This window comes from Botryllus schlosseri, chromosome 14 (genome assembly GCF_051294905.1).
Source record: "Botryllus schlosseri isolate E-star chromosome 14, Bs_hap1, whole genome shotgun sequence".
Lineage (NCBI taxonomy): Eukaryota > Metazoa > Chordata > Ascidiacea > Stolidobranchia > Styelidae > Botryllus > Botryllus schlosseri.
Window position 1 is genome coordinate 6,506,524 of NC_137249.1, and position 24,901 is coordinate 6,531,424.

The window sequence follows — 24,901 nt, forward strand, 5'->3', positions numbered from 1 at the left end:
AGCTAGACCAGGGGCAGGCAACTTCTCCAGGCCGGATATGGGAAAATGAAATACTTTGCGGCCCGGATTCCTGAATCGATACATTCAACGCGTATTTATCAATCTATACAAGGATTAATCGTATTTAAAGTATGCATTGAGTTTGAAGCATAGAGACCTAAGCAGTATTCGATGAATTTATCAACGTAATGTAGCCTATACTTATATATAACTGTTGAAGTCAATGAGACATCTGTGGTCGATCAAGGTTGTGTACAGGTTCTTTTACTCTGGCTGCAAGTAGGACACAAAAAAAACAATGACCTATTATTTGTGTCTGAACGAAGGAAGGAAGGAATAACCTTCAGTCCATATAATTTGACGTAGTAAGCAAGTCTAGTGGAGAACCGGACGTGGAATCGCCGGCCGTTTTGCCTGATATAACAGGTTGGTGAGCATCGATGATTCTCTAAGTTGAAGTAAGTAAGGTGCTCACAGAATTGAGTGAGCACAGGACACCGATTCCAAACAGGGTGGAATATTGCGGAAGACTGTGATTGAAGGCCATATTATCATTTAACACCGAAAACTATTCGCGGGCCGCTTTGAATCATGTTACGGGCCTGATCCGGCCCGCGGGCTCTATGCTACGTCCGTCTCTGCTCCAGCCTGTATAGACATTGTGTCAGCTTTTTGAAACTTCATCACTCTGACTCTGATATTTGACGTGTGTATACAATAGAATAATATATTCATATTGAAATGAACTCGGATATTGTCGGCTGGTACTCTAGTACAGCCGAAAATATTTTAATATGTAGGCTATATAAATTATTCCATTCGATTATATATATATTGAAGTTCTGTACCCCTCCAAGAAGCTCTTATGATGTCTGTATCTTGAATGTAAAATTACAACATTGAATGAGACTATTACTTTAGTTAACTATCACTATAATTTGGAATATATTACAGTTTCTTTCAGTAGTAGAACTATTTTCCTAAGGAATCTTCATTAGGCTATGGTGTCATTAAAAGAACTTACTCTATGTAGGTCTTTATTCCGTTATCTAATTTCTTACCATTTAAGAATCACACCTAGTAGCCTAACTACTGTAGCGGTTGAACTCAGAGTCTTGTTGTATTAGTGATGTTTTCGAAGCTATGTTGACACCGTACTGGTACTCGAATGTATACTCACTCAGTCCCTCTGTTTTGTGAGTGGTTGGTCTAGATTTATTAACCTATCAGTAGATAAATTATCATTGTGTATCTGTCTTGTATACCAGGTCTGTTACATTTGTGTAATGATTACTAGCTTTTAAGTTTTATATGTAATGATTAAAGATCATGCTTTGAGATGGGTAATTTGAGTCTTGACTATTGATACTATTCGAACCACGTCTTGAGTGCTGAATAAGCCATTTAGTGATTTCGCACATCACTGAACTGTAATGTGGCCATATATGAAATACACTATGGAATGTGTGTCCGTGGCACGCACAAATGGGTGACTATAAAATGTCACGGGGCTCAAATAAGCAGTCACCAAGTCCCTAGCCGTTACGTTCTGTTGTCTTGTAGCTATGATGGGACTGGTGTGACTTATCTGCTTCGGAAAAGCCTCCACCAATTTAGTCTCTTGTGACAAATTTCACACATTGAAATATCGGTTGTGGTTTCTTCACGCCGCAAAATCAGCACTGTCTATATTTGTCTACTGTCCGGCATCATTAGTAAGTTTCGGCACAAACGTGAAACTTACGGTTCGACTCATTCATTGACATTTAATTTGACATTTAAGATGCAGGAATCGGAGTGATGAACTTGTCTTTCTTTTCACTTGCCGCTGCCTGTTTGTCATTGGAAAATATCTCAAAATCTGCAACAATAATAAATAACTTGTCTCGCTTCAAAATGAGGCGAGGATATTTGAGGTGATTAAATTTGGCTGTGAGTCAATTTTTCCCATTCCTAATCATGTTCCTTGATATTAGTAATGTATTTATCTCTTCAACCCCAAGATTTTTGCACTGCTAAAGGATACTGAAGTAGTGATACCACTTGAGGGTGTCAATTAATCAAACACTTGCCTTGCCCTACCAAGCAGTAAAAAGCATTCTGAAAATTGCATGCACTTGAGAAAACGATTGAGAAAAACTGAAATCGAGGCACCAGTGCATATTTTAGTAGGGACAAATTGAATTTATGTGCCACCAAAACGTTTTGGTTGTACTTGCCACTTTTGTTGCTAATTTTCAAGTGAATGAATTTTAATTCTGTTCATTTCATTCTTGCACACATGGATTCATTTTAGAAGATTCTACGATGTCCATTTATCAATCAATCAATCAATATCGAAAGCCTTATATATAGTCCCATGTGGCAATATATCATGGATTCTTTCGCATAGCGTTGATGAATCCGACATGTTTGCGATATTGTGAATGGTATTCTATTTACGACATCAGACCCTATTCATAGTTACAATGCACTGTGTTATAATTACAGTCCATTTCGGTGACACCGCCTTAGCTAGTTTTGTGATATGGATGTCATGACTCGGAAATATTACCAATATAGTATGGCTGTTGTTGACCACTGGTTCTTATAAACAAGTGACACGACATGAAAGATTGCGACCTGTCACTGTAGCTACACAATACATCACATTGTGTTGAGATAACTCACCAACTTTGGTTACTAATTTTGGAAAAAACGCATGTACACATGCAGCCATCTTTATGTAGAACTACATACAAACGTAAACATTCACCATGTTCTTGTAGTTGTAGGTCTGCAGGTTATAGGTTTATTGTAGGCCTACTCTACTATTAGAAATGTTGCCTTGTGCTCGGAAGTAGATACCATATGATCGAATATGCAGCTTTGAGAAATTCTGTCTGTGTCATCACATTTGCATTAGTCAATTGCTTTGAATAGATATTCTCGAGTCGGGAGAGGGCTGGGGAATATCGAGTATTTTGGTGATTTGATTCTGAATTATTAGGCTTTTAGTATTAGAGTATCGTTCATTATGATGCCATAACCGTGTGGATGATGTGAAAAGTTCAAACATGTAGGCTACCTTTTATGTGACCACAAAGAATGCAATGCCAGTTCTACACTAGATTAATGATAGTTTGGCCTGATTTTGACCATACCTATTTCCTGCACTTTGTGACAATGCTGTGGGATGATCACTACTTCATGTCATGTCGTTTCCACTAACCTGCGTAACTTTGGATTTCTGGTACTACAAGTTTTGTGTGCTGCGATACAACCAATTGAGGTTTCAAGGCGTAGCCTACATAATGGAAGATAGTATTGAAGCTCTAATTCTCGTATCTCGATTCTGATTGAAGTACTCAGATCATTGCACCCAACTACCTATCCCTGCTCAAAGGATAAAAGCGTCTCTAATATCAATGAATTTTGTATATATAACATTTCCTAGCCATGTATATTTTTCCTCTGTCTGAAAACCCTTTATGCTTGACAGGTGTACATGACGCCAACGTCAAAGGGTAATCGTATTCCTTGTATGTTCGTCAAATGCCCGACCACTCATGGCGCGCCTCCGCCCAACTTTACCATTCTCTTCTCCCACGGAAACGCCGTCGATCTCGGCCAGATGAGCTCATTTTACGTGGGACTCGGTGCGCGTTTGGGAGTTAACATATTTTCGTATGATTATTCCGGTTACGGCGCGAGTACGGGATCGCCGTCCGAAAAGAATGTCTACGCGGATATAGAAGCTGCATGGCAAAGTCTAAGGAAAACGTAATAATGATCATTGTCTACATTTTCTATCTCAATAACTGGAATGGGATGAGAGATTTGGCTTTTTGCTAACAGTTCTGAACTATCTGTATTTGGTGTTGCTAATTTTGAATCATTCTGAGGAATGCGAAATCCAGACTGATGGTTAGGGACTCGTTGTTTGCTTACAGGAAATACAGCACATTTCCTATTCTATTTAACCTGTTATTTCAACAGACCTAGTTCATAAACTTCCATTGTCCATGCTAACCTCGTGTACAAATTTACATTATCCATGCAGCTCGCTCGCCATTGCTCAATGGTAGGCGTAACTAGTTTTGCTGATTTTGCAGGTACGGGATAAGTCCCGATCGAGTAATTTTATACGGGCAAAGTATTGGCACTGTGCCAACCATTGACCTCGCGAAGAAATACGAGTGTGCGGCGGTCATCCTCCATTCGCCGCTGCTCTCTGGGATGAGAGTTGCATTCCCTGGAACAAAACGAACGTGGTGCTTCGATCCATTTCCCAGGTAAGGCACCCTGTTTGCTGGCTATATATTTGTCCATAACCTTGTCCGAATTGTTTGCTTTATAGTTTGATATATCTGCCATAACTGCCGACTTGTCATATTAGTAAAAGCACCCCCCATTGCATGATTTTAGGTAGCCACCTTTTGTGCCAGTGCAATACAGACAACATTGTAAGTGTGTCGATATCCTTCGTATGATTTCTCATTCATATTTATCACGCCTATCACCAAAAGATGTAAGGAATTGTTGTTCGGACACTTATTGCCAAATGATAGGATTTATAATAGGCATGCTTTAATTAAGGACACAATGGTGACACAAGAACCAAAAAGGACACTGCCAGTAGTTTGACCTGGTGCTATTGTTGTTGAATTGAAGAACTAAAAAATGATTTCAGATCCGCTGGTAATGATTTAATGACAATTATGATCTCCCTCTTTGCTGCCTATTCGTTAAGTTTTACTGTAGCCAATGCCAGGATAAAAATTTGCCATGTTAGAAGCATAATAATGTATAGTTCTAACTGCATTCTATGTTTCCAGCATAAACAAAGTCGCCAAGGTAACTTCTCGTGTTCTCGTCATTCATGGTACTGAGGATGAAGTTGTTGACTTCTCACACGGGCTTGGAATCTACGAACGCTGCCAAAAGCCTGTTGCCCCTTTATGGGTTGAAGGTTCGTGACGCACTCACTGTATCCAATAGGCCGTAATTATCATGTATTTGCCAAGGTAGATTCCAAGTTTACGCCTTTCTGATCATGTGGTTTTAGATTGCTTAGGCTTTTTTTGGATGTCAATGAGTTATTGTTGGTTCGTCTAATGTTAATTGCTCTTGATTTCCAAAAATAATCCTATGGACAATAATTTCAACAATTGCCTAGCTTCTTTATGCTTGTATTAATATCAGCTTCGTTTATCACCAACATATATATTTTTGTTACTCATGACGCTGTTAAAATTGTTTTAGCTGTTTATCATGTGCATTACTTTGGTAATCTGGTGGTAGAATCGATGCCTAAATTAATGGGGATGTGTTTGTGTTATAGAAGCTGCCAGGCTGGGTATTAGGCCTACTTACTGACCATTTCGCGATAAGCGTATTCTGTCACGTCACCGTCGAAACTATAATTTGAAGTGCCTTGGCTGGCCTTTGATGGCAGAATAGAATTTTAAACCTCTTGATTCCAGGAATTCAATTCAATTGTAATACTTTCAAGGAGCTGTACTAATTCTTATGAAAGATAATTACTCCAAATCTCATTAACCATCTTCTTGCTAAGGTGGCCAACTATTTCGGCATAAGGAATTACAAAGGACTGTGTTCATTACAAACAATGATAAATCACTTGCTGTGTTTTCATCCCATCATCACCGGGTGATGTCATGGCTGTGAGCGCTGTGCGCAATGTTGTATCCGTTGTAGTCTATTTCCTTATTGATCACCTTAATTACTGCATAGGTCAAAACGATTCACAGTTGACAGCACCCATGCATTAAGGGAATTAATCCAAAAAATGGCACGATCTTCTATGTCGGTCAATATGTATGGATTTTCAACCTGATTTTTCCTTGGTTATTTTTTGCTTGGATCCTACCTTTGAATCGATTTCTAGCGTTCTGTCATTAATACGATATTCTGCTAATTGGACAAGAGGGATTTGATTCCCTATATTCTCATTCAATTATTTATTTGTTTCCTTGTGACTCCCTTAATGCATTACTCTTGTCCTAATACCCGCCTGAACTGCAATATGAATTGATGTACTGTACGGTTGGCAGAGCGCGTGAAAATATCGCATTTTTGCTATTATGTAGACCTGTTATTGTTTGTTCTGAACTGCGAGACTGGATTGAGTTCAAGATGTGAGTGAGTAATCGTGGTACGACTTGTGAAACTGACAACGATGATAAGTAAGAACAAAGAATAGTCTGTCCACTATAGACATGGTGCTGGCTAGTTACCATTCGTTTGGAATGTGATTTTAATGCAATTTGAGAATCCGACTCGTACAGAAATAGCTTGGCACACTGGTAATTGCCAAATTAATGTCCCTGGTGAATATCTAGCAAGCTAGAGAAAAGGTCTACACACAGCATGAACAACAATACCATTAGTGAAATGTGTAATCTGATATTTTTGAGCGAATAGATGCCTCCTGTGAGTGTGTGTGGTGGTTTGTTACTAATACTGTGAACAGGGAAAGAGGCAGTATATCCACAATCTCCTGAATGTACAAAGTTGCCATTTGATTTTTGTAATTAGCTTTCTGTCCTTGCTGTTAAAACATCCTTCTCTCCTGATATCGGTCATTGATGTAAGATGTAACAATCCGTATCCAACCGAAAACTTGTGAAGCAGTATCTGTGAATATCTGTAAAGCTCTTCAATTTGTTTTTGATGTTCTTGTCGTTGATTTAGTGTAGATAAATATCTTGTGCCGCTAAAAATTTATTTTAAGCTCTGTTTGAATGGCATCGTCTTATCGGGATGAAATTAGTCAATACGTGGACAGGTCTAGCACTTAAGCCATTGCAGTGCGCCATGTCAACGTCCCCTTTAAAAAAAACTGTTATTCATATCTGTTGCTGTACAATATATTTGCATACTGTAATCATTCCGTTAAAACACTTCCCTGCTTTACAGGCGCCGGCCATAATGATATCGAACTCCACAGTCAATATATTGAAAGGTTACGGCATTTCGTTAACGTGGAACTCGCCGAATGAAGCTCATCGCATGGCGAAACGGACGGTTGTGCAAGATATATTTTTTTCATCCACTTTTACACCTTATATTGAGTGAAATGTTAGTGCAAATTACTTCCTTCGCCATCTTGCGAGCAACACTGAAGGCTCTTGGTGAACGCTATCAGGCTTCTGGCCGCGCCCTGTTTCAAATTCTCATTACGCTACTTTGAATTCAGCACAATATGTCAATTACCAAAATGGTGGACTGGGCAATTGGACATTGATCCTATATTTACTAAAACTGTCGCATTTGAGTTGTTCCCAACTCTCGACACAGAAATAGAATTGATATCCTCAAGTTGACTGGCGTAGATGAAAGACACCGACTCAATTTTGTAATCCTACATCCGTGGTCAAGCCCTGATGCATTAAAATACTGTGAATCCCATATGGAATGTGCATATTCAATTCACGGAGTCTCTATGTTAATATTGTTAGGACTATATGTGGTTCTAACTCGTAATCTTAGCAGCGCGCGCACTGCGTAGCATAGTCACACAAGCGGACAATTAACCAAAAAGTACTTCAGCATTTGCTCATTCATGAAATCAGGCGCTAGAATTGTAAAAATGGTCTTGATCACCGATCCAGTAATGTTTACCAATGAATGATAATAATGCATAAAATGAAGGTGCATCGCTGATTAAACCGATTTCATAATGCTTAGGACTCAAAATTTTGCTAATAAATTTTTCTCCCTCCCCCTGAACGCTCTCACGGTGCCGGGTGCATTGACCTCGTCCTACACACCAGAACCGCTCATAGTTTGAAATGTAACTTACAAGCTCTCGTGATGTTCGTTGGAAGACAAGTTCGTGGTGATTTCTCTGGCCGTTTCATTGTAGCTTTGTTTGCTTCCTCTGTCCCTCTCTTTTGTGACGCTGTTGATGATCATTTTGTGAAAATGTAGATGACTGCTTCATTTTGTGCTTGCTAGCTCTTACTGTCAACTACCGTTGTGTGGCCTGTCGAAGATATTTGGTGTTCAGTTACTCCTAATGGTCAACTTGATGGCTATTCGTGTTGTGTGTTGACTTTTTTGTAAATCTACGATCGAGATAGTTCTTCCGATTGGAAGCGCAGCCTATGGATTGCCTCTTTTTATTGTATAAAAGTTACAATTATTACAAAGCAGATTACCGCAGCTGTGTACCTGCCATACTTTTGAATTTGGAGCATATATTGTCAATGACAAATTCGTGATTCAGAAGTAGGATTACCTCGTTTTTCTTCTGAAAAGCCCTGCTAGGCTACAGTTGCGCGTGCTCAGACTGGTGTATAGATACGGTACTAACATGAAGAAACTATCAGAAGAAGCGAGCTATTTGGCCCTGTGGATCATGGATGTCATTGCAACGAAATCGTTGACGCCACGCGTGTAGACTGTGCCAGTTTACACTAATTTCTTGAATCCGTCCAGCGTGACCCGTTTTCTCAAGTGATAGGGCGTCAAGCAAGATTGACTACGAGTTGTGCAGCGTGCCGGGATTCCGGATTTATTCGTCATAGTGTGTGAGATCTATTCTCAAACTCCTAAATGCAGAGTATTGTTCGTTATGATGGATCTTCGCATACGGTTTAATGATTTCTATTATGAAGAAGTAAATGTTGATAACAATCTCTGTGAGTTATCGTTTACATTTAAGCGATTAATTAGCGATCATGACGGACATGGTGATATTCCGAGCTAAGCTCGTCGATGGAGTTCATGCTAAAACGCCGTGGACTGCTTTTAACGCATTTCACTGACGACCGTATTCTGCTAGGGTAAGATTCCACTTCGATAGGCAGCCAGCCAGACAAACCAAACCGATGGATACTAAATTTATCCTTCAAGACAAAGATTGAGTTGCGGTGTGAACGTTAGTGCCGGAATAATTTTGACCGCAAAGGCGTAAATGCTGTATAGTGTACTTCCTTATCCGCAACAACGCGACAATTACCAATCAGCAGGGTTGAAACCAAGTCGCAAGTCAATCTCACTTTTATAGTTTTGACTCGGGTCAAGTCGAGTCATTTTCAATTCACCACCGAGTCCAAGTCGGCGAGCAGAGGGTCGAGTCCGAGTCATGGTATTATGGCTCGAGTTTAAGTCATTGCGTTGACTGCTCAGTTTCGAGTTGAAGCCTGGTTAAAATCACTTGCTATAATAACTCTGTTTGATGATATCGAATGGTTCGCATTTGAAATATACTAATTTTCCTCACTTTTAACAGTGTGTGGTCGCATTTTCAAGTACCAGTGCCAATAGGCGAAGTACCAACACTCCAACAGTGTGGATACTTCACTATTTTTCGAAATTAGAATGAAATGTCGGTCTTGGCCGTCTGAGACTCGGGTTATATGACTTGGTCCGAGTCATGTGCAATGACTCGAGTCCAAGTCGAGTCGAAACACAGATTGACTCGAGTCGAATCATTTCCGCATTTTGAGAAAACGACTCGAGTCATCAGAAAATCGCGACTCGAGTCATTACAACTCTGCCAATCAGGTTCCTCATCACGAGCGTGTCAAAATTTATGGCGTTTGTAATTAACTCTGACATTATCATTTCAGTAATTACAAATTGTGGAGAAACACCATTTGAATACTAGGAATCAGAGTTGAGCGGATTTGAAATTTCTATGTCCTAATCCAATCCAAATCCGAACCTTCAAATCCAAATTTAACTCCTAATCCATAACTTTTTCATATTCAAGTCCATGTCCAATCCTAATCCGATTCCAACAGGAAATTCAGAAAAATACTAATTTATGCAATGCAGAGATTCGAATTTTTTTTTTCACAACCAACGATTCACATGATTCAAGATAACTTAGTAACCATAATTACATTAATAACTGATCTGAATGAAGTTTGTCGCCATTCGCCACACGACATTTCAATCTTCTAGAAAATAGGTAAATCCAATCCAAATCCTAATCCGTTCTGAAAAAAATGTCTAATCCAAATCCAATCCAAATCCGAAAAAATTTCACAAATCCTGTTTTTCAAAACCTAATCCTAATCCATACTTATCTCTGCTAGGAATACAAATCACCAGTACTCCGTTGCTGATTCCCCTAAGCCTGTTCAAAAGTCTGGTTCCTGGGTGATTGGCAGATTAAGTTGGACGGCCCTTCACCTGACGGCAGAATAGGAATTGAGTATTTGTGAATCCTGTGTACGTAAAGGCAAGTGATACGACTGAAAACCGATTGCAAACATATGCGAGCAGCCTGGGGCTGGGCAAAATCCGAGTACAAGAGTGATTCGATTCTGAGTCGAGTATCGCTCATTATGGCGTCACAACATTATGAATAGTGCGGCCAGTTCAAATATGTAGGCTACCCTTTTTTCCCCACCACAAAGAATATAATCATTATAATGTCGTTTCTGAACCGCATTAAATATTATTTGCTATTTTTCGACCATACTATTTCATTGCACTTTGCGGCAATGCTGTTGGCTGTTCGCGACTTAACAGATATCTCATCCACCAAGAACTCGCGTATCCTTGTACTACCAGGGGCTAGCCAACCAGTGGCCCGCGAGGTAATTTTCTACAGTTAAATTATCAGAAAAATAATAATTAGGCCTACCTAGACAATTTATTGTGAACTTGCAAGGTCAACCAAAAATTTGATTAGCCTGACTGTGAAATTTAGGATGTTGATGGCTGAAATATCAATTCCGACGGATTATCGTAATCAGCGCCCAGCCACATTTTCGTAGATCCTCATGACCATGAAGGCAGCATATTTATTTGACTCGAAATTTTTCTTAGAACTTCACGCGATTTATTGCTACTCGATTTCTTGCTTTTAGTATTCGGTACCCTCTCCAGACTCCAGAGTTGAGTCTGACTATTCGCAATTATGAAATAACGTGTCGTCCAACATGCGACTTCTCGTGTGCACTCGTAGAAAGATCGTCGCCGATGAAATGTTGGCTCAAAATAATAGACGCATTCTCGCCGAAACCTACTATATAGATATGTTCAACAGTCCAGATGCCTATAAATCCTGTCATTGCCAAATCAGCCCAGCGGTATACAGGGAAAACCTCGAATATATGCAAGAAACCATAATATTGACCGAATTCATTTATTTTATTATCTTTGCGAAATTTTCGCGTGGCTAGGACATCAGTGCACGCTGAGTTTTCATGACATAATTGTTGTCGATTTTGAATATTTGATGCGTTTAAGATAATTGTATTGCTTTCACCGTTGCCGGCGTTAATCCGGTCCGCTCCTATCGGACGACTAATAAAATGTCATCAACATTCAAATGGCCGGTACACTGGCTCGTAAATCTCATCTGGCCCTTTGGCAAAAAGGCTGGCCTCCCCTGTACTACATGCTTCGTATGCTGCGATACAATCAATCGAGGTTTACAGCCTCCCAAGTCACATGGGAAAATAATAACATCGAAACCACGCTCGCTGATAAATCAACTCTCAGTTCAGTTCGATTCGGTTTCTTGTTATTAATTTTCCCCACTTGCGACAATTAGGATTGTATTATTTCAGTACTCAAAAAATCATCTCTCACAACTAGAATCGAAGCATTAGAATTCAATAATCGATTCAGATTGGAGTAATCGAGTCAGCCCTACCTAGGATCAAAATTTCATGATGGGAGGATAACATATTATTGTAGTTGTTGGACGGTTGCCGTAGTTGGTTGGAGAGAGAGAGAGAGAGAGAGAGAGAGAGAGAGAGAGACGCGATTGGATTTTCAACGGTAGCACCTTTCGAAGCGTCTGACGTTTATCTTGGGTCATCCCCTCAACGTCGCTGTTCTTACGGCCTCTTTCCAAATCATCATCTTCATCATCAATGCTGGTTTATTAGCAATTTTTATAATGGCCAGCGAAAGGCAAGGTGAAGGACGAATACTGAAAAGCGCCTGGAGAAATACAGACCAACAAGGTTTTGTCGAGCATTAGGCCGAGTTGGATGTTAGATTGAAAAACCATTCTTGATAGTTTCAACATCCTCCTATCTGTTGATTAAATCTCATTATGTATTTTACACCGCAGGTTTGTCTTGAGCGAACAAAAATATAAGAACAACCGACTATTATTATTAATCTGTGATGATTATGCGAAAACTGTATATATATAGTCACTAGTCAGTCATGTTGCCCAACATAACATCGCTGCTTCAGCGTAATCGTAAGTGTGAGCGCTGCACAGTGCATATAGGTTCGCTTGACCTGGTTCAAACGAGACCGAGCTAAAGAAATTATTGCTGTCTGCTGCCATCGGAGTCTACGCAGTTACGATAAGGAAGTAATTCAAACGCATGACCGATCGATCAGTAACTTCGTCTTAACAGCATTCACTGTAAGCATGAGTACTAGTAAGTAACCTATAGCTGACTTTTAGCATCTGCTTAGACAGACCTATATCTATAAATGCAATTGAGTAAAAATTGGGTGAAAATGCTCACGATCTTTGTCGTCTTCCTGACGTTTTCGATGCGCTTTCATTATGGATTTTCACACGAGTCTGTCAAACAGGTTTGTAATTACGATGATTACTGTCTGTATCAATGTAACGTTAACCCCAACATAGTACTCTTTGTATCTGCAGAGAAGAATACACATAGATGTTAGCTCTTCCATAGGCGAAGTTCACGAGTTTTCGCCATCAGTTGCTGTAGGAATGGGGCTATTCTCTCACAAATGGATCCGATATTTAAAGTAAGCATACCCTTTGTGCATCAGTAGTCAGGGCCGAAACAACACTTCGTCAGCCCCCCAAAACGTTGGTCTCTGGCCACTCACCAGGTTGTCACTGCTACTTGTGAACGGCTCTTACTATATTCATTAGTGAGTCACTCTGGCTACGTAATCAGATTTACTGATAGAGCTGAGTGAGGTGTTGTCTTGGAAAATGTTGGACCCGTAAATAATATTTAAACATATTTGGGCGGGCCCGTTCGTATATAATGACTTCGTTCCATGATGTTATTTCGTGACCTCCTGGGCCCTGTCTGCTATGTCAAAGATATTGAAATCGCCCAAACGTACCAAATTATTAGACGCAGACGATTTAAAATTGGTATTTCTTTACTGTCAAATATGTTGTTTCTACGGGATGGCATTTGTACCGTGGGGTTCAGATTGCCAGGACAGGAAGATTTGGCGCCAGCCATTTAGACGCCTATGGACAATTATGGAAGTATTCGGTCAGCATATAAGGGCAGTCCTTTTCGGGACACTAATCGGAGTCGCATGTCACATGGCCTAAAACTTCATATGTCTTGGTGTGTCGTGGCTCGGTAATGGCCGACGCCGAAATGCCAATTTCTATAAATCATGCCCATTTTTCTTGGGGGAAGGGTACCCAATAAGCAAGATATTTGGTAACAGCCCTTCGAGCTCGCCCCTCTAATTGGGGGGTTTGGGTGCGTGGGTCAGTTACGGTCCTGAGTAGCCTATTCGAACTGGCTGATAATAACTTATCACAAGTACCCATATATGCATTATACATATGAATATGACGCAGGTAGGTCGAATAAACCATAATTTGTACAGTAGCATTCAATTTGAGTTCATTTTTCTTAGCCACCCGAAACTTATAACACTCGTGAAAGCCCTTGGACCCTCTTACCTCCGAATGGGTGGTACTAAATCAGACTATTCGCACTTTGTTGACGATTCAACTCTTTCAGATACGATGAGCAACTCAGGTATTCAGAAATGCGGTGGTATATATCTAGAAACGGCTACTTATTTTGTCTCTATCGCTGAAGCTTACCGAGACCGCTACCGCGACTGCAGTGGAAGCATGCCAACTGCAGCAAACTTCAAGCAACATCTTAAAGATGTCAGTGTCTATGTTGCGAGAGATGACGCTATCTTTCGCGTGGGGGACTTTACTTCATTCAACATCATCTACACGGGTTAGTCTTCCTTTATGTCTATATTTTATAAGAGGGGGATATAGCGTATAGGGATGAGCGTCGGTGCCATCCAAGAAGGCGGCCTGGGTTAGATTCCCGCTGTCGGAGGTTATTCTGGGCTCCTCGTCCCGTGTCGCTGTTCTATAAAGATCACAAAAAGGACCCGATAAAGGAAGAAAAAGAGCAAGAAATAGCTTCTAAAAAAGGACCGAAGAAGAAATAATAACATCGATCAATGCTGTCACATCGGGCACTAGGTCGAGGTGGATGCCAGTTTAAGAGACCCCAACTGGTTGGTCGTTCGTTCCCCTATCTGTTCATTACATCGCATTGTGTGTCTTGGATATCGCATTGTACATTGTGTGTGTCTTGGGCAGATGAAAATGTAATCTGACGATTGATTGATTGATTGATTGATTCATAACTACAAGTAACCTACTGTATAAGATAAGCCGTTGTCATAATTAATAGCAAAGTTTGTTTTTGTGTAGCCTATCTTTCACAACATGAATAATATTCACTCATTTATTCATATATTGGTAAGTTGACCCTGTAGCCTCTTATTTGCTTGTGGGATACCAATTTCGAGTTGTACAGTAATTTTCTTGTAACACAGCTTCGGACTTCGATGATTTCATGGAATTCGTTTCTTGTTCCGGCATGAAGCTTATATTTGGCCTCAATTTTTTGGAACGAACCGGCCAGACGTGGAACCCCGCCAACACATTAAACCTGCTTGCGCATGCGAAACAGAAGAAGTACCGAATCGATTGGGAACTTGGAAATGGTTAGTTTTACGGTTCACATGGGATTTATTCTAATTATATTTACAGGAATAAAGTATAGTCCCTCCGCCCTGGACGTTATGAAGATAACCCTTGTCACCATTTTCAGTTGGTGACATATGGTGTTTGAAACTTACGACTTGATAAGTATCATAACACATATAATTCGAACGGAAAGGTTGGCGGTCACACTGCCCGCCGTGCGGTGTAATCACAGATGGCATGATTTGTGTAACTGAGATATGGTATTGGTATTTATAGTAGGCCTGCAATGGCCATTTAGAACATTTTTATGAATGTATGGAGCGTCGCCGATTGAAATTTGACCGACTGCTTATTTCCTCATGCCTATGTCATAGCCTACCATCTCTTGTTGTCGAATTGTATATATGTGATATGCAATTACTAATTATTTCAAGCATGTATATTGTGTACAATTCGTATTTTTAGGCCTGATCTACATAGCTATATTACAGACTCATCGTTGCTTTTTCAATTTCTTCATAATAGAACCGAACTCCTACCGTCATTCGGCCGGAGTAACGATATCGCCGAAGCAATTAGCCCAAGGCTTCACGAAACTGAATGATATACTAAAAGAGGACGATTGGTGGAGGGAATCCATGATATATGGGCCAGACGCCAACAGCATGTTCAAAGCGAAAAACAGAAAATATTTGAAAAAGTGCGTTCAACGGGTTCTGTTGATTTAATTATGCCACAAAGTACACTTTCTCAACAGATTTCTTGGATTCGCCGGAGAATATATTGGAGCAACTACATTTCATCAGTAAGTGCAACACAATATAAGTACTTGATTTCATTATCATTGTTCAATTGTTCATCGAAGTACACGGACAGGCGACCAGGATGAAAATTAGATGGTATACCTCAGTGGTTCTCAACCGGTGTGACGGCACACTGTGCCAATCATATACTGCTCAAGGGTGCCGCGACAAAATTGGTAAACTAGGTCGACGCGGGGCCTTCGATATCGTAGGCCCTAGGCTCCAGGCCCCGATCGACATATAACAAAATAGCCTATATGGAATTGAAATTATGAGTATAGGATAACCTGCCTTTCTATTACTTTTATCAGGTCAAAATACAAAGTGTACAATCCGATATAATTAACAGATGTAAATCTCTCAATCTGGCATCCTCCTCAGCCTAATGCTCGGTATAGCGGTGCTTTAGGCTTCCTCGCTCTTATTATTCTATTCGTTGAATTCGTCCTTAATCTGTTTCTTCTCTGAGCTTTTTTTTTGGTGTGGATGATTTGAGCACACCAGCGACCAGAGTATATGGGAAGAGAATCTCAGATAACCCTGCGCCGCTTCGGAACGTCCTGCTGCCATGAATCGAGCCCGCGGCGCCTTCGCCGTCAATGGCGATGGAATACCTACTCGCCCAGATATAGTAAAGCATTTGGGAACGGGATAAATAAACAAAATGTCAACAGCCGGGAAGCTGGAAGCCAACAACATCTGGTCCTCGGGCTGAACAGTGACATGGCGGTGGTTGATTATCCTTCTTCCTCTGTAGTCATGAATGATCTTTGCAGAACTTGCACTAGGGGTAAACTCGTTGTTTTTTAGGGTTCGCCGGTCCATGCTAGTTCGTCAGCTATGGTCATGGTCATTTTAGATCAGAACGATATCGATTATTATGATTCCTGAGATTCCAATTCATAATGCAGCTCAATATTGTTACAGACATTTTGTAAAACTATATTCTAAGTGCCAGGGTGCAGTGAACTATTTTTCCCTATGATAGCGTGCCGCGAGGTCCAAGAGGTTGAGAACCACTGGTATAGCTTATAGTGCTGGCCATGTTGAACTGGTTAATATATTTTTACACAACGAAACATTGCACACATAAACTGTAAACGAAAATCGTATATAGCCTATTCCGCACACCTATACACTCTAACGTCGGGTGTAAATCGGGCACTTTCAGGTACAAAATTGTGAGGTGAGAATGAGACGAATTTATTTTGGAGATATAACCCAAGGATGTAGCAAGCTCTGTTTTTATGTACCAGTCCAAGAAATCCTCAAAGGCAGATACAAGTATGGAGCACCCTATATACACCACAGGGATATACCTATTTCCACCCATGAATTTGCAGTGTACGACATTACAGTGATCAAGTCGCAGATCATATGGTCAAAGCTACATCTCGCTTATGCGCGTAGTGGGCTAGTGAATATCTGAATCCTGCTCATTCGCTTTAACACCTGACGAAGAAGCAGAGCTCCGAATGCTCGTGTAACTAATAAAGTTATATTCATTTGCAAGTGAACGTTGAATGGGGAGTGGAAGCTACCAAGGTCTTACGTTTATATATACCGTCTGCTATCAGCGCAACAGATTATTCTGCATATGCTTATACAGTCAAATTTAGCTCAGGTTTTTCTCAAAATCATTACGTGGACTCGATAATCTAATCCTGACACGATTGACCATATTCGAAAAATGTGTCATCCCAAATGGTATCTAAAAATTGAAAAAATAGTTCGATTCCCAATTCCAATTCGAGAATAGAAGTATGTTATATATTAAGGCTCATGTCGAAGTCGGTTGCGAGATAATTTTCCAAACCATCGCTTTTGACAGTCGCGAGTCTGCGAACAGGTCAGTGATTTCTCGGTATACGCTACCAAAATTTTATGGTCAAAGGGGATCTCGATGATATTTGGGTGCACCTAATGAGCCCTTGTTTGCACGGCGCCATGGTAAAATAATCCAGAAATGTACTTTGCTTTTAATGGCGTATTCGCTATAACCCGTAAAGCATAGAATATACATTATACAGGAGTGGACGTGAGATAAGCAATGACGGGATACGACAAGGGTCAAGCTCGTTTGTCGTAACGCGGCATTTTAAAATCTAATTCCTAGCTCATGTCTGATTATGTTGCAGGTATTACATCAACAGTGTGAACGCGACACAAGACAATTTCACCGATTACAAGATTTTGAATGACCTCAGAGGCTTGGTGAGGTCGAGTGTTAGGCGCCGCCACAATTTGTTCAAATCCGTGACTATTTATCCATGAATTGATTGCTGGCTACCTAGCCTAGCGTCTTTGACTTTATACCGATGACATGACTCGTCACGACATCTTTCTGTATACGAAGGCTAGAGCATGCGATGCGATTATTCGAATCATCACAAGAAGATTTGTATCACAAGCTTGTTTTACAGATTAATTCAGTAGTGAGCGTAATCAGGCAGGATATGAAGACATTACCAATCTGGATTGGCGAGACGAGTTCTTCGTATGGTGGTGGCGCTGATGGGTTGTCGAATTCATATGTAGCTGGGTTCATGTGAGCAATGAAATCCAAATTGTACTGGTGCGTGCATGGAAATATATACTTAATTCTTTTGCGACATAGGTGGCTGGATAAGCTCGGGATAGCAGCTATCAACGGCATCGACCTGGTGTTTCGCCAAACGTTAATTGAAGGACACTATGCAATGATAGATAATAACTTCGATCCATATCCGGTAACTTCCTTCATTATGACATTCGTCTGCATTGCGTTTGGTGTTCGTTTTTAACCCTTTTGATATAATATGCACCCATGGCCCTGTATTCACCGGTTACGAAGTGTTGTCTCAAACCATCGCGATTCTAAGCCTGTTAAAAGAGTATACATGAAGGTGTGCGATTCCGTTTTAGGATTATTGGTTGACGCTTCTCTACAAAAGTCTGGTGGGGTCAACAGTGTTGAATGTGACTGTATTCTCCGCGTCTCATAGTGACAGAGTTCGCAACGATGGTAGATTCAGGGTGTACGCGCACTGTACTAACACACACAGGTAAGCAATATCAATTTCCAGTATAGTATGAACTCGTTGTTGAGGGCTAAGTACTTTGAGACACTAACGCAGGACGCAAGTAGGTCTTCAATAGGGTTGCATTTAAAACAAAAATCAATTTAAAACAAACATGTTTAAAACAAAGCCATAATTTAAAACATGTTTTTTAAGCCATGACGTCACGACTATTCAATTGTGACGTCATAGTGGATTGACATCAACAATTGGAAATATATAGGGTAAATATAGATCCTTTGACGAAATATCTGTACTAATAATGTTGAACCGACTATTTTGAGGGTTCCAACCATCCCATAACAATATACGTCGGCTATATCATGTGGTAATTGTCCGTAGGCTCATACAACATGTCTTTTGGAAAGTATTTACACAATTATGGCATAATTTTACAACTTGAAAAAAACGCAAAATTTTTTAAGGCCTCTGTTTAAAACACTGTGTGTTTTAAATGCAGCCCTAGTCGTCAAACTCGGGCATGTCGTCACATAAATATCGTTGCCAAGGACGGGCGCAATTCGTAGACCTGTGCTACAGATATCAAACAGAAAAATCTAAATTCCAAGGGTCCCGTGAAGGGAAAAATTATCGAAACTAAATTCTCTTTAGCGTCAGGCGAATGAAATCTCGGTTTCAGTTTCTTTCTACATACATACATAACAGCATTTCGCAGAGTTGTCAAATTTGGTACTTAGCATTTCACGGACGGCGTAGCCCTGGCGAGACCACTAAATATTACATTTTAAGCTGGTACGCAGCAAGAAAATAACGCAATGCGGAAATGATTTCCGCAAAAAGCCATGACATAGCAAATTGATAATCCACCCTCCATCCCCCAAAACAAGTCAAATGCTACACCCCGATCCCCCTCCCTAGCTCTGCGAACTTGATCCAAGGTATTGCAGCAAATCTTAGTGTTGGACACAAAAATCAATAGCCTGAAAATGTGACCCAGTGAAAATGTTTTTGTTTTCAGCGTGTCGCCTGGGCCTCACATTTAAATGACAGAGAAGTAATCAAGTGACCTATTTACATAGCGCCAAATATTTCCATACATTGTCTGGGGAAAATGGTGATCGTTTGCCAACAGGTTGTGCGAAAAAAGTTTGCATTCACAACCGTGTACTACCCGTGATATACGGGTGTTAATATACACCCGTGGTACACGAAGCCACAGTCTACCTAAGACTTACACCACGGTATAAATCAAGCATAACATTTTAATCCAAATGATGCTTGCACGTAGGGACGTAAGAGGGATGCACTTACGCACGTTGGATTTATAACCGCGAACTATGCAGCGGGCAGAAGATTAACCTACAATTTCCGTTGACCGCAAATGGTCATTTCGTATCATAAACAATTGCTTTGAATCACTCCGTAACAACGTTTTGTATACAGAACAGATTACGAGGACGGCGCTGTCACCATCTACTACCTGAACTTGTTACCCTCGGAAAGAAGCTTGACAATTGAATCAAATGGAGCACGCAGTCCGACCACCGCCATGACATATATTCTTACTTCAGCGCAAGGAAACCTGACTTCAAAGCAAGTAATTTTTACTGATTAGAACGCAAGCCGTCGAACGTGCTTGTAATGTATATAGTGACACGAACCGATAGTGGATAGTTGAAGAACCTTGGTTATATGCATTGCTAAAAATCCCGCCTCTGTCAAATTTTCATCCTGGCTACGCATATGTCTACATATCCTTTTCCTGTTTCAGAGAGGTGTATTTGAATGGGAAAGAGCTGCAAATGATTAATATGCACACCATGCCGCCACTAACGCCGAACACGATCGATTTACAAAGTGAACAAGTTATACTTCCGAAGACATCGTTCGGATTTGTTGTTCTGCCCGATGCTAAAGCACCCGCTTGTTCACAGAACTGATTGACTTTTCATATCTTCGTAAAGCAGGGTTGTTCAATGTGCATAGAATTTTCGACAGCTCATGCGCGGGAATCTCATTCTATGACATGCTCGTGCTCATGCTCATGCTCATGCTTGATTGCATCGGGATACTGGAATGATACCTAGTTGTCAAACTTCAACCTTGAGTTTATAGTTGTTATGGTATTACAATGACTTTTGTCAATCAAAATGTGTATATTGACAATGTGGATTGAAAGTCCATCTCTTCAGGCCCGTGTCAGCTATCAATATCCTATGATAGTGGTCGGGAACCTATGGCTTGCGAGCCCTATACGGCTCTTTTGGGTTATTGGGTATAAGATATGGCTCTTTGCCAAATATATATTTTAGTAAAGAATTTATCAATATTCCAGCGATTTGTTAGTAAATTTTCATCACGACCAGAATAGTTATCCCCGTGGTAGTATGAACAATTGAACATGTCTTTGAGAGGTAAAGGCAATGCCGTCTCCAAGTTTAGGGGCTCGAACTCTTCAAAATCCTCAAATTCAAGTTACTGTCGCGCTGGCGACCAATATCACTCGCGAATTCGATGTAGCCTCGGTCCTCGGGAAACTGTCCAGGGTGTTGCTAAATGAACTTTGAAAATGGTACATATGCACGCCTGGTAATCGCAATTTACGCGTATTGATATGCCAACTTCAAAGGGATAGTTGGACCTCGTGTCGGATCTAGAATTGTTTTAATTTACTTTTATATCAACGTTTATGATCATTGGAGTATATTTAAACCAGATTGGTCCTCGGGAAACTGTCCGGCGTGTTGCTTCATGAACGTTGAAAATGGTTCATAGGCGCGGCTGGTAATCGCAATTTGTACGCGTATTGATAGGAAAATTTCAGAGTGACGTTAGCCATCGTGTCGGGCCTAAAAATGCCTCAATTTACTTTTATCCCAAAATATATAATTAGATGAGTACATTAGAATCAGAGTGGTCCTGGGAAAACGGTCCTGATTGATTTTAATTGAAATTGGAAAAATATGTAGAGGCCCTACTCATCAGCGCAATTCATACATGACTTTTTTTTTATCGATGTGGATGTGATTTCTGTTGACTTAAAACGACAGTGCTAGTTTTCTAAGCTATATCTTAGTCGAGAAACTACTTATAATAGTCCTACTATTGTAGATTTATCACATTTTGTATTTTCATGTTTGGTGAATCATTTTTTGTTTCCGTTTATCCGAAAATCGTGCTACGATGATAGCAGTTATGTGGCGCATAAGACGAGTCCCATGTATAGTGACTTCAAATAAGTGCTACCTTGACGTCATAAATGTTCAATTGTGACGTACCAGCTGATTGACATGTATGGCTCTTTGGGAGATAAAATGGAAAAAATAAGGCCAATATGACTCTTCGGATAAAAAAGGGATCCGACCCGCGACGGGATTTTGTCCGGCCCGCGGACAGTTTGCCGTCTTAGATGATAACGTAGCCCGCGGATCCAGTCTGCCGAGCTTCCCCACCCCACTACTTTCTAAAACAGAGGTGGGCAAACTTTTGAGCTCGCGGGCTGCATTCAACATAGAAATCCATTCGCGGGCCGCACTATGTAAAATAGGGATTATAAACCAAAACGCAGTATTGGTATTTGATTATATAGTGAAGACATGGAGATAATATATGTGCTTATTTAAGACAAACCAAACATTGCTTTGATGATACCGTACACGCGTCAGAAACATAGTGGCGAGATTTCATAGACTGGTCGACCACAATAACCAATTTGTCAAAACTATAGCGAGGAAAGTCGGTTGTCACGATTCTTAGAACAGGATTGAAATTTAAATCTGTGAGCAGGGATCTGTTCATAGATTTACTAATTCCACTTTTGGTTCAGTTCCGGGACACACAATGCTGACAGCGTCATAACCATGTTAGCGTCAAACACGCTTCTCCTATGTGTGGGTAAAACTTAAATACCCCAATTCTACGCATACAAAGAACGAATCTACCTAAGACACGCGCGAGTCGTTTTGTAATCAGCACATCACTGAAATAATTAAAACGGGAGTGGCCAATCTGAAATTTCACTCGTGATCCGAATTATGTCAATCTCGCTTATAGGATTTCTGTGATGTTTAGCGGTTGAAATTTTTCAAATTGCGTGTGCCTTGAGATCGGGCTGTCGCGTCAGAAATTAAACATAAAAAAAATAATATAGGAAGTATCTACCTATGGAACAGTGGTTCTCCAACATTTTAAGACACGCCCCCCCCCCTTATGATGGTGAAAGATTTCACGCCCCCCCCTCTTATCGTCATATCACAAAACGCAACCAGGATGCTAGCAAGCCTAACGGATATTTTGATGGCATGGAAGGTTACGACTGTGGATGAAAGATTTTTAAATATTCAATTCAGACTAAATACAGAGAAATAAATATGAAGTGAACGACAATCCCGCGTAGCGCGAAATTTTTTTCCAGTATAGCTCAGCTTCGCACCCCCCTTCAGATGCTTTCACGCAAGGGGGTGCATGCACACCCCAGTTATAGAACCACTGTCCTAAAATTAACATGGTGAAATATACTAAGAAAAAGTTTAATCAAGTCCGTGCATTAATTCGATTTTTAGTAAGCATTTTACCAATACTTTTAAAAAGTTTCTATGAACTCTCGCGGGCCGCACAGAATGATGTTGCGGGTCGCATGCGGCCCGCGGGCCGTAGTTTGCCCACCCCTGTTCTAAAACGTCAAATTTTAGTGACTGTGTGTTTGGGTTACCATATTACGTCCTCTTTTAGGATGATTTGTCCTCTTTTCTGACTTTTTTATAGTGTCCTTGAAGAACGCCCAAATGTCTTATTTTTTGAGATTTTGTCCTCTTTTTTTTGAGAATTTAGGTTAAATATAGAGTAAAATTCGACTGTGAGATACATTAAATCAGCACTTTAAGTAACGCTCCGGCGAATATTTCTGGAGCCGAGCCGGAAACAAAACAACCACAAGTCACAAATAATCTACCACTTATTCCGGATTTTACTCTAGAATTGTAAGTCTGAAAATTTTGAAAAAGTGTCCTTTTCCACATTTTCAAAGTATGGTAACCCTACTGTATGTCATTATGTACGTGTGTGCGCAGTGTGCGAGAGCGTAAGTTCGTCGAGGCGAGAAGACTTGCATAGGCATTTACCATGTACTCAAGCCTAATGAATTGATATCTTGGTAAATTTGGGGTACCGGGCTTATCGAACGCCTTGAAATCTTAATTAAGGATTGCACCACAGTGTCCTATATGGTGTGGACACAAGAAAATCTCATGGCTCGGTCAAATTGGTCTACGTCACACTTTCCATTTGGCTAAAGGGAATTTGACGGAAATTTGTGACCGACATGTCGAGCATTAAACTTGATAGAACTGGTATCAATCGGAAGCTACCGCGGTAATGATTGCGAAAATGTGAAATTTATTCTGCTCGTGGCTCTGGAACCCCCAAAATCTGCCGGGAATGTTGCATTGCGACAGAATTTGATATTGTGACGCAGTCATGCCGTCTGAGCTGCTCAGGAGCAAGTGCGCACGAGAGTGAGAGTGTGAATGCTCAATCGGTTGCGCAACCATTGCTAATACGCTTGCGGTTTGCGCTGCTCTCACTTGCTCCCAGACGTCATCGTTGCGTCAGAATAACGAACTCCGTTACAATGCAACATTCGAGGCTGATTTTGGAGGGTTCCAGGCCCACGAGTAGAATGACATTTATATTTTCGCAATCAGTACCGCGGTAGCTTTCGATTGATACCCGTTTTATCAAATTTCGCCTCGGCAAGCCGGTCATTATAGGACATTATGATGTGTGTTACTGTTAATTGATCAGAAAGAAGCAGACATGGCGGCGTCTGTATGACAATGCTGTTGTCAAATCTACATTGTCTTCGTCATTATCGGCGAGAAATGGCTTTGAAGTGACATTGCTGTCGTTAAAATGCATTCATTAAATACGATTTATTCCGTGTATATGTGTGGATAAATTGGCGAATAACGTATCGATTCAGCAACCCGGCCCGTCAAGTAGTTAATTCTCCCGTTTCCGGACCGCCGACTGGAGAAGTTGCCCGCCCCTGCTACATAGTAAGATTTACAAACATGTAAATCCAATAGGGCAGATTATTCAATTCACTAGTGTTTATTTCATATCTCATCAGCATTCTTCAGGCTACGTATAAGAAGATACTACATATTCGCAATTGAAGGTGGGTATGGAAATTATTGCAGCGTGTAGCCGTTCAGTCGTTATTGGTAGCGGTTACGTAAATAACAGCTACATCACCAAGAGAAGGTATTTGATCTGCACAACATGTTGACCATGACCATCGCAACGGCACGATTCATACTTCCACGTCGGTTGGCGAAGTCGATGGCTCATTTTTTCGCTGCACTGCTATTGTCAGGTTGTTACCAACA

General features: G+C 40.6%; 2 protein-coding genes across 3 annotated transcripts in view; both read left to right on the top strand.

Annotated features, from left to right (window-relative positions):
• Nucleotides 1–8,645, top strand: part of LOC145455084 (alpha/beta hydrolase domain-containing protein 17B-like) — a 152,545-nt gene extending 143,900 nt beyond the window's left edge. The window contains exons 3-6 of the mRNA XM_080333034.1: nt 3,482–3,762; nt 4,095–4,274; nt 4,818–4,951; nt 6,922–8,645. Of these exons, the coding sequence (XP_080189160.1) occupies nt 3,482–3,762; nt 4,095–4,274; nt 4,818–4,951; nt 6,922–7,004 (678 nt within the window). The 3' untranslated portion in view covers nt 7,005–8,645. The remainder of the gene's footprint in view (nt 1–3,481; nt 3,763–4,094; nt 4,275–4,817; nt 4,952–6,921) is intronic.
• A 3,636-nt stretch (nt 8,646–12,281) lies between these two features.
• Nucleotides 12,282–20,846, top strand: LOC145455080 (heparanase-like). 2 transcript variants are annotated; one of them, XM_080333029.1, is made up of 13 exons: nt 12,282–12,531; nt 12,587–12,714; nt 13,582–13,706; nt 13,770–13,919; nt 14,536–14,706; nt 15,215–15,389; nt 15,447–15,494; nt 17,631–17,706; nt 17,916–18,040; nt 18,110–18,221; nt 18,397–18,536; nt 19,956–20,109; nt 20,288–20,846. In XM_080333029.1, exons 1-13 carry the CDS (start codon nt 12,427–12,429, stop codon nt 20,450–20,452), a joined length of 1,674 nt encoding a protein of 557 aa, XP_080189155.1. In that variant the 5' UTR covers nt 12,282–12,426; the 3' UTR covers nt 20,453–20,846. The 2 variants fall into 2 exon arrangements, with proteins under 2 accessions (XP_080189155.1, XP_080189156.1); XM_080333030.1 differs by having other exon boundaries at nt 12,283–12,531; nt 12,605–12,714.
• Nucleotides 20,847–24,901: the final 4,055 nt, after the last annotated feature.